Consider the following 11475-nt stretch of genomic DNA (forward strand, 5'->3'; position numbering starts at 1 on the left):
TCTCAGAACTGACTTCCTAGTTTCCTATAATGGAGAAACACAATTTTTTAACTAGTTAAATAAGTTTCCATGTATGTATACACTTGTACACTTTATACACTCAGTCCAAGAATTTGCTAAGCGGACGAGGTGTTCAAAATAATCCGAGCACAACAGCACAATTTTATTATTAAGCAAGTAAGAACGTAGATATAGTGCACTGGCCAGATGGCGGATGTTTTACCATCTCACCCGCTTAGTTGGTTTTGCTGGTATTTGTGTACCTATAGTAGCTGATTTGATAAAACCTAATGATAATGTTATTATACTACAAGGTCTGGCTGGGGCGCGGACAGAGTTTACATCATTTCGAAAACTATTGACATTTTGTGAATATATTATATCTATTGATAGTGAAAATTTATTAAATTTATAAATGGTTAGCTTTTGTGGGCATATTGCGAAATAAAAATGCATTTGCACGAGTTTTTGTGTTTTATTTTCATTCAGTATAAAAGTAAAAAAATAAATTATTTGATTTTAGAATTAATTATTGTAATGGAAGATCTTTGGCAATACTTACAGAAATGTGACAATTTACTAATCTATGAGCAATGAACATAACAATAAACAATGTAAAGCCGGGTTTCCTCCTCGGATAAATAATTCAATATTTATAATTAGAAATATCAAGCTGCCTTTCTTATTTTCTATATTTCTTGCAACATACACAATTACACATATCATTTCGACATTCATTAAAACATTCATCAATGTACACACACAAAAAATAAATTTCACTTATCGGTGCCAATATCCTAATAGATATTCCAATATTAGGAACTAGGAAAATGAACGATTTCGCATTGGACTGCTGCATAATCTAATTTTAAATATAAACAAAACGGTCGCGATTTTTCCAACCGTCAAAAGAGAAAGGTTAAGGTTACCTAAATCTTAATCATTAAACTATTAGTAAATAGTTTGTTCTGAAGGGCATACAAGTCGTTTAAGGTCGAGCCGTTACGTTAGGGTCCGATCGTGATCAGTCGCGGGCAAGCGGATGGTGTATTCGGGTGGGAGCTCCCCCAACAACTTGCACCGGTAATGCGAGCCCCCGGGCGTGTGCGGTGTGTGTAGTGTGTAGTGTGTAGTGTAGGGGAGCCTGCGGACTGTAGCTAGGCCTGCGCCGGGAGCGCCAGCCTCGCCGTCAGCTCCCGGCCGCGGCTCAGCATGCGGCCCACCAGCCCGCCGCGGACCGGCTCCTTCTCCGCCGGAGGAAAGTTTTCCACCGCTGCGGACATACCACACGATTATATTATTGTCTAGGGAAGGGAAGTAGTTGCTCGAGTACAATGGGTGTAGTTACGTGTGAGGAAGTCTGCGAGCACCCTGGGCAGCTGCGGGTCGTCGGGTCGCGCGTGGGGGACTAGCCGCAGCCGGGGGGGCGCCGCGCAGTGCTGCGCCGAGCGCACCAGCTCGGGCGCGCCGCCCTCGCCGCCCACCAGCAGCGCCGGCGCCGCCACCAGCGCCCCCGTGCGCACGCGCCACCACGCCGCACCTGATGCATAGAGTCTTACGTATTACAGAACATCACGGCCCAGCAGTTCGACTAATCTTAAAAACGATACTGTCGTTCGCGCGTCGGGACCCTGATTTCGCAAAAACTCGTCAAAATTTTTAAGACCTTGTACAGATTTGTGTACATTTTACACTAATAAATGATTTTTTTCTCACTGAAAGGGATATTTGGGTGAGATGGACCTTGTAAAATGCCGATGCCGATGAACACCATAAAATGACGGCATACCTATTGTTTGATTCGGTAATTTTTTTTGTTAATATTAATATATTTAGTTGAGTTATAATGTTTTAATTACCTCTAACATAATGTAGCGCGCCGACCCAGTCCCTCGCGCGTGTGCAGCGGCTCCCGTCGCCGTCGCCGTCGCCGCTCTCCGCCAGCCAACGCTCCGGGAAGTGGGGCCACTGGAATACGCGACCGAATAACTTTCCATTCGAACACATATACGAGTAAACACGTTTGTAAAAATTCTTTTCTTTTTGCGCTTGCAATAAAATTGGCGACTTGTAAAAAAGGTAAAAAACGACTCCTCTAGGATTTCTAAATCTGACAACATTCCGTTAATGTGAGGGACCGACAGCGACACTAACCTGTATAAAGTGTAACGCGCCCTTGCAGAAGGGCGCGGGTGGGAACTGCCAATAGAGGTTGGGGTGCGGCGCGCCCACCACCACCATTCGTCGTACGAGAGCGCCGTGGCAGTGCGCCAGGTACCTGCCGACAACACCTTCAATCGAGACCAGGGTTCGACAATTTTTTGAAGAAAGACAACCGTAGTCAAATAATGCTTTACCATGAATCTTAAAGAGACACAAACAATTGTATGTGGAGCATGCTGCGGTTTCCCGACCCTCTATTTTCACATAGCATGCCATTGCCATTATGGCAATACCACTATCACCCCCTCCTACAATACACGAAGTAGGCACGTATTGGATTTGAACGAACACAGGTCTCACTTCACTCCGAAAGCGAAAACACATTCAAACCAGACTTGATGTGCAATTAAGTTAAGTATTATGCACACAATTTGTTTCGACAGCTACCTACCTATAGCTAGTGGAGGCGTTAACCACGTATAATTAGTACGACGAATTTTACCGTCAAATCACCCCCATACCTATTTTTCTCAACCATTTTTTTTTAACTTGCACCCCTTTAAAGTTCACTTGATAAATTAACTATTATCTGTCCAAATATCGCGAGTACCTTTAGATACCTATAATTTAATGTACCTAAAGGTTGGCGCAACTGCCGGAAGTTCAATTCTCATCCTTGACTTACGTAGTTACACGATACGATATAGTTAAGTGTGTGTGGGAGCATAAATTAATTATTTAAATAATTGATAAAAATACCAAAACAATAGCAACCCGATAAGTTTGTTCATGGCTCCCATATTAAGATAATTACGTAGATTAATTTAAGTAAATAGTTTGGTATCTTATCGTTATCGCGCATCGTCCAAGTTAGCGAGGATGTAGATAACAGGAGGATACGTCTGCCAAGGCGAGCGGCCAACGCCATGAGTCTGCTCGGCTGCTCTTATGTGACCTTTGTAACGTAATAAATAGTACATTTCGATGCTAGTGCGGAAAGTATGTCATTACTTCACGAGTACCGAGATATCTTGCCACGAGCCACAGGCGAGTGGCAAGACTCGGGACGAGTGAAGAATGACATTTCCGCACGTGTATCGAACGACGTTTTTTAATACAGTTGCGAAAAAATAAGAAAAACAACAAGTAATAAGGAATTCGAAACTTTTATATTATTAATTCTGTGACATCATTGACATTGACATTATGAAGATGTGTTTTTTTTAGCTGGGTGTTATTATTATTGAACCCACTTCAATGAAAGTTTTTTTTTTAATGCATGTTCTATAAGACAGATACAATTGTAAATATAAAACACTGTACTATTACATATTACCCAAATATCGTTATCACGATTATTTATGTATCGTACATTTATAAAAACAATATCGAATGTTGCCTTTGGAAACTTAAAGCAGAAAGAAAAAAACGCCTCTTCTTTGACAGACGTTTTGGCTTAAAGGACTCGCATCCAGGCCATAAATGTTAAAAAAAAAAAAAATGACAGACGTTCCGTTCCATTCAGACAACTTATTAAGAACGGTTTTTCAATATTCAATATTAAAAAAATAGACGTGTTATAATGATGAAGAGGTAAGTAATAAAATATGTATATTTTTCGTATTCTTACATTAATAGTAGGTTTTTATGTTGATTACGACGTTTAAAGGAAACTAATATTAACACTCATCAATAAGAAGTAGTCATGAATTGGAACAAGAATAAATTTTAAAAAATTGGAAAAGTAAAAAGCACTAGAAAACCAACTTTCCGCACGCTAAACAGCTACGTAAAGTAGCACTTTTTGAGCGAACTTTCGCGTTTTGAACACATATTAAATCACACCGCCGCGACCACGACCAGTGAAACCTGTGTCACAGAATAAGTATGCCTGTGTCGAAACACTCGAAACGTCGGTAAATAAAGGTAACAAAATAAATTCGCGATAGACCCGATTGTAAATGTGATTATATTTTTCTTTTTTAAGACGAAAGTGGACAATCGAACAAATATATCAAATTAGGTACAAAAAATATTTTTCCATAATAAACACGTACAGTACGCGATAAAACCACGCCACGCATGATATGGTAAATCTTTTAAATGGATGTGCATTTTCAAGCATCACTTTCTTTATAATTTGTGGTTATCAAGGTATAGGTATATAATAAAATTACAAACACAATATAACATTAGGCTGTCTGTGACTATGAGCATTCCTATATATTCCACAGTACCTAAAAATTATCCACAGTCTCCTGACAGTCTACTCTATACCAAATTCTCCTGTTAAAGCATTTTATTATTTTTAATTATGAAATTATCAAAGGCCAAATTATACCGTATTCAATTATCTTTTCACAATAGCTAACATTCTTCAAGTGTTTTCAGATTGAGATTAGTAGTTCTGATGTGTTTTAACTTTGGTGTATTCGACTTTTTGACAAAAACCTGCCTCCCATACAAAAACGACTATCGACTTGGAGTAGAAAGTCTTCCTGACTCCTGACTACCTCAAGTAGAAAAGTTTCAAAAAGTATTGTTTTGGTAAGATGACATCCTAATATGCATAAAACAGCTTGTCAAAAATATAAACAATTGTAGCAGCGAGTGAAGATTATCAAAAAACCCTGGACAAAAAATTAAAGATATGATGGAATATAATCAACAAAACTCACACACGCCCATATATTGTAATATAATTATATTTTTATTATATAGTATTATTACAATCCCAAAACCTCCCTGACAACAGGAATGCACTTATTTTTAAGCCACCCTGTATATACAGATGATTAAAATAACTGCTTGAATATGTCCATTCGGTAAAAATATATACTTACCAGATCATGCCTGACCGGGTTTTATTGTGTACAGTCTTTAGGTATCAATATCCAGAGGAAAATGGGACTACGTTTGTATGGCGAAGCGTTCCTCCACTATCCTCTTAATAGTTATAGGTAAGTAAGTATTCAAAGAGTGCGGTGGGGATATAACTGGCACACACGAAACGACCGAACGCAGCATAAGTACGAAAGATGACACGTTAAGTGTGTGTTAGAGTAGCTAGGCTAGGCTACTCGTACTCGGCCGTCTCGGTTCCCGTTCCCGTTCCCAGTGAGCCAGTGCCCTTTAGTAGCTGTAACATCCGTCTCGGTTCCCGTTCCCGTTCCCAGTGAGCCAGTGCCCTTTAGTAGCTGTAACATTCTATTCTGTCTTGTCGAAGGTAATCGGACTAGCAAGTTAATTACTTTTACATTAGCTGGGTACTTGACCTATAATTATGTACGTAATCTTACCATGTCGCACAATTTTATGATGTTTACTGTTTATATACGTAGGTAATTAATGTTTGATTGATTTCTTGTTCTCCGAAGGGTATCAGCGAAAGTAGATAGCTACCTACAGTAAAAAATAACACTGAGTCTTAATGATCTACTACATAAAGTCACAAATCGCTCAACATACACGATCAACTTGTTATCCCTCCCTCGAAAATAAAAATGCTATCAAACAGCCCTCAATATACATATTATAAGGATATTATCATCAGACATAATATCTGGGCGATCGAGCTTTGCTCGGAAAACATATAAAAACCCAAAGATGCGCGTTTTCCCAGAGATAATACCTAACAGGAAAAATTTCAATTGTTCTTTTAAAACATTACGAATTTTTTACTGACAGTTTTGAATAAATAATAACATTGTGCAAATTAAATAATAATAAATATGAAAGGACATTCTTACACAGATTGACTAAGTCCCACGGTAAGCTCAAGGAGGCTTGTGTTATGGGCACTCAGACAACGATATTTATAATATATAAATACTTAAAAACATAGAAAACACCCATGACTCAGGAACAAATATCTGTGCTCATCACACAAATAAATGCCCTTACCGGGATTCGAACCCAGGACCATCGGCTTCACAGGCAGGGTCACTACCCACTAGGCCAGACCGGTCGTCAAATTAAAATAATGAATATAATTTAGAAATGTTAAAATAAAAATGTCAAAATTTGCATTTGCATGTCAATTAGGTAAGGTACCTATGTTAAGTATAGGATTAAGTAGAATGTAACCTATGTTGCTATGCCCTGATAGGTGTATGTTGTAACCTAAACTATAAAAAATTAACCTATTGTAACACATGTATGCAATAAACGATATGATCATTTGCTCAGTTAGTTACGTGCGACCCGACCATCATCTTAATGGTAAAAGTTGGCATCTGTTATCTTAAGTATCGGGCCGCAGCGTTGCGTTGTGCAGCAACGCTTATCAGAATAACTGATTGACGCACTCGCGTTTACTTTAACACTAACAGCAACTTTCGACGATTAATGTTTGACCGAAACCGGATTTTTTGCCGAAACCGAACCTTCGGCCGAAACATGATTACTTCGGGCAGACGTTTTTTTTATACCAATCACAAGCAAGCAATCACCGTAGCCTTTGGACGCCTGCAACTCCAGAGCTGTTCATGCGCGTTGCCGACCTTTTAACTCCTTTTTTGAAGAACCCCATACTGTAGACTCGGGAAAACCTCGGAAGAGAGTTCATTCCAGAGCCGGAGCGTCCGTGGAAGGAAATTCCTCGAAAATCGAAAATACAGTTTCGGCTCAAGTCTCAACTGCCACCGTTGGATCATAATATCAAAGATAGATATAACTCCGTAATAGATGGATACAGTCTAAGGAAAAAACGTGCCTCGAAAATCAAGAAAATTTGACTCTCGTTCAGAGGGCGCTACTAGTTTTGGCCTACAGTCGTATAGATGGCGTTGACGGTTTCGTTTGTTATTTAACAATTTTAACGCATATCAGTGAAAGAACATGGGTCAAAATCATAAAAATAATTAATGCATATAAAAAAAATCATTTATCTATATTTAAATACATTCTATCGTATTTTTATAAATCTTCATTTTTAGTTTTAAAGTGTGTCGACAGATGGCAGTGAATTTACTGGGGTTACAAAATTTACTATGACAGTACCGCTCTAGTATAATATCTTTTCAATAACGTTTACAAATTAGCTATCAGTCAACCGCGCGCTACGGACGATGGTAATGTAACAGGCAATAAAAACATGTATGAATCTGTTGCATTAAAATTCTACCGGAATTAAGCTCGTCAGCTGTTAACAAGTTGCAGTGTTAAATTGATTTGCGTGATTTGTAATTGTGACACTCCTCTGATGAATCTTATGATTCATGGAACAGCAAAATTATAAAATATGACGGGGCAGAAAGGCTTAATGCGCGAGTGAGTCAGGCATTGACGGTGCAGTAGCCATTCAGACCGGACAAATGTCATTATTAATGTAGGCTGGGTAAAGCAATATGCATGTTAGATAAGGTAAATGTATAGGTAGTCACTCAAGATCGATGCTCATTGTAAGGGTATGAAAGGAATTCTTCAAAGTTTTATTGAACTGACGGTGACACCTAAGCTACCTACCAACCGACTTAAATCTTCATGTGTATATCAGTGCTAGGGAAAGTAGGAGTGTCCTTCCAGTGTTTTTTACAAACACTTTGCTTGTGATTTTTCAAAGATTTCTAGGATGACAAGTTTTTACTGGAGCCAAAATTTTTAAAAGCAAGTCATCACAAAGAAATAATTATTTATCTCAAGCAGTGATATTGATTTTGGTAACAACACAAAACAGTGAAATTGGAAACATTAGATTCTCACCATGTAAGCATTCCTCCAATCCCAAACCCAATAACAGTGGCGGGACTGTGCTCGGACACCCCCAGAGCTGACATCAGCATGGCCAACTCGTCCACTGCCCTCGGCGGAGACAGGTGGCTCCGGCTGCCTCCCTCGCTGGCCCCCGTGCCGCGCAGGTCCAGTGTGATGACGTGGTGGTCGGTGTCCGCCAGCTGTTTCACCATGTAGCACCAGTTCGGGCCCCACAGGTTCACAGTTTCTGGTGCGTCCGGGAGGACTAAGACTTTGTGCCCTGTCTTTGGGCCCGTTTCTATATAATGGTACTTCACACCCTGGAATGAAAATTATATGAATAAGGGTAGGATGCAAAAAATTACTTATTAGGGTTCCGTACCCCAAGGGTAAAAACGGGACCCTATTACTAAGGCTCTGCTGTCCGTCTGTCACTCATGAACCGTGATAGCTAGACAGTTGAAATTTTCACAAATGATGTATTTCTGTTGCCGCTATAACAACAAATACTAAAAAGTATGGAACCCTCGGTGCGCGAGTCCGACTCGCACTTGGCCGGTTTTTTACAAATTTAGCTAATGGTGAAGTATGTTGTAGGGAGGGGGTTAGAAAAATTGTACCCCAAGATATTATATAAAATCTACCTATTTCTGTACAAGCTATCAAGTAGTCTTAGAGATGACATAAATAAATAAAAATTAAAACCAATAAATATAAATTCATAATAAATACCTCAAAATATTCATAACTAAGTACTATAAATGTTAAGTGAGTGTGTTTCTCTAAATTTCAACTTGTATTTATACTTCTTTAAATAAATCAGATGTAGGTAGAAATAATATTATGAATAGTTTCTATGTCATTGAGGTACCTATATACATAATATGAGTAAGAACGTTCTACATCCTATTTGTTTAATAAAATTTTGTTTTATATCCTGCATTGTTGATGATTCATAAACACAAGGAATATAAAATGGATAAGAAAATGATTTTACAGTGAGATACAAATTTAAAATAAAAATACTACAACGCGATTACAGCTGACAAAGGACCGGTCAATTGAACAAAGGCTAAAAATAAATGTAAACACACCATAATCTTAATGTAGCAGTGTCTTCCGATCGAGGAGTCAACGGTGACCTCTACGTGCGAGTTTCTGAGCGCCTTTCTGCGGTGCCCCTTCCAGAGCCGCTTGACCGCCATCTGCGCCAACTGCCACACGCCCAGCAACAGACACTTCAACACCAGCTCCACGGCCTGCCAACCCGACACCACTTGCAACACTTCCCTCCGAACACCCATTACCACTCGCTTAGATACTAAACTGACAAGATTTTTAGTGCCACGAGTAATCAGACGGTCTGCGGCGTCACGTATCGTACACTCAAAGGTCCTCGCTCGAGTGATCTTGCGGCGTTGGGCGCATTCTATTCTTATCAACTTTTATCAAACATTCTCGTTCGAAGCAAACGGATGTGAGGTGCGTGCAACTGTCAATGTCATGTGTTCAACATTTCCTCAGAACATTGCGTTCAGAAATCAGAAACATTCAGTTTTTTTTAATAAAATATTCGGAAGACCAAGACTGACTTCGGCAACGTCATATTTATTTTTCTTTTATTCGTATATCTGGACAGACGGTACCAAAGAATACAAAACTCACTAGGAGAAGAACTATCTCCTTACAAAAAAAAAATCCCTTCAAAGGCTTCAAAAGTTCGTTTATTCTTGTGGCGCTCTCCTTGTATTTTTCTATTTTTGTTATAAAATTCAACATATGTCAACTACCCTATTAAACTTTTTTTTTGCGTTCCTCTAAATTTGTCCATGAGTGTAATAATAATTACCTATTGTATTTAATTATTTAAGGTATAGTTATGTTATTTGCACGGCAATCGTATTTTTTTACAAGGTAGCAAAGTTGTTGTTTAACCTCTCGTGCTAATATTGATACGCGAGCAAGCGAAAGATTCCAAAATTGAACCACGAGCGAGCGAGTGGTTCGATAAATGGAATGTTGAGCGTTGCGAGGGTCGCAAGGCACGAGGGTCAAACAAATTTGGCCACCGAGTGAAACACACAATTTTTCACCACACCAACAGTTTATACACACAGCTAAAGCAGTGGCTAATAAATCATGTTTTTTATGATTTGAATGAGTATTTTTTATTTAAAACTGTATAATTTTTGATGTATATACTTATTATAAATTTAAGTGATGATGTATATAATATTGTAATTATGTAAAATATTGTATACCTGAAAAGGGTAGCCGTTGGTACTATGTATGTACTATGTATAGTATGTATCATTTTAACATCATGTTTGACACGGTAAACAATAAACTTATTCTTCTTCTTCTTCTTATACTTTATTATTATATTATATTACTATTGCCATTTAAATTACTATCTGCATTTTGTTGACTATTATTTTATTATATCCTTGTAAATTTTGATTAATATTGAATTATCTTTGAAATGAAATGGCATGAAAATATTCAATTTAATTAAATGTATTAAACTAATGAGTAGGTAATTAATGCCTGCTAAGGAATTTATCAATAATTGCATGATAGAATAGGGACATATAGAAATACAGTAGGTACTGTGACTTTTTATGAAGCATCTTTTTTTGACTATTAATTTAATTCTATGTGATTGTACATTTTATATTTGCGAGAAATAAAAGCCTTTATTATTTATTTATTATGTAACTGACAGTGTATGACTAATACCAATAAAAGTCTATCTATCAGCAAACATAAGAAAACAACTCAAAATTTGCATTTAATTACTTTGCCTCACATGTGAACAAAATGCAAATTTCTTATCAGTTTTTGAACAATCAAGAGAGCATTAACCAGCTGGTGTGGTGAAAAATAAATTATATAAAATATTATGATCAACTATACAAAACAATCAAATATAAGTCTGTCAGAGCTATTATCTATCACCATCACCTGACTTAATCCGGATGATTAAACGATTGAAATGTCCATGTTTATAAAACACAACGCCCATGACTTGTGCTCGTAAAAGGGTTTGTTTAAAAACAAATTAAGCGGTGAGTCGAGGCACTCTGGAGATTCTTCTCGAGCTCGACGAGAGGTTAATGGCGGAGAAACGCCAGTCACGGGCGCTAACGACGTAACGACGGCTCGCGCGGCGGCCGCCTGCCGCCTCACCCGCTGCCCGCTGGCCGCAGAGCAGCCCGGCGCGCGGCGCGGCGCGGCGCCAGTACCTACCGAGGATTGGTAGATAAATAAATATCGTAAGTAGCAGGAATTACCTGACATGTTTAGAGGAAAAAGGATATTATTTCAATTTTTTCATTGTTAAAGTTCTTGTACTAACTGTCACTATACTGTGTCAACTTGTTAGGGATTTCCCTAATGCTCCTGCAAGAACAAGATAACAGAATAACGAAGAAACAGCAAGTTGCTATTTATATTTATTTCTATATACTTAAGTACTGTGACGAAAAGAAGCCGATTAAAGTAATTAACAAGTGTGGATATCTTTCGACGAAGCCACGTAAATATACGTGTCCCAGATATTGGTAAATAACACTAAAGGTTCGGGTGTTTTTTAATTAAAAAAAAAACTCGGGAAAA

General features: G+C 38.2%; 1 protein-coding gene across 1 annotated transcript; it reads right to left on the bottom strand.

Moving 5' to 3' along the window:
* Window positions 1-455: 455 nt before the first annotated feature.
* LOC134744814 (epoxide hydrolase 4-like) lies at window positions 456-9344 on the bottom strand. Its single transcript, XM_063678722.1, has 6 exons — window positions 8952-9344; window positions 7867-8177; window positions 2155-2278; window positions 1860-1968; window positions 1349-1540; window positions 456-1273 (listed from the first exon to the last, which is right to left on the bottom strand). Exons 1-6 carry the CDS (start codon window positions 9159-9161, stop codon window positions 1158-1160), a joined length of 1062 nt encoding a protein of 353 aa, XP_063534792.1. The 5' UTR covers window positions 9162-9344; the 3' UTR covers window positions 456-1157.
* Between the last annotated feature and the right edge of the window lie 2131 nt (window positions 9345-11475).

This window comes from Cydia strobilella, chromosome 10 (genome assembly GCF_947568885.1).
Source record: "Cydia strobilella chromosome 10, ilCydStro3.1, whole genome shotgun sequence".
NCBI lineage: Eukaryota > Metazoa > Arthropoda > Insecta > Lepidoptera > Tortricidae > Cydia > Cydia strobilella.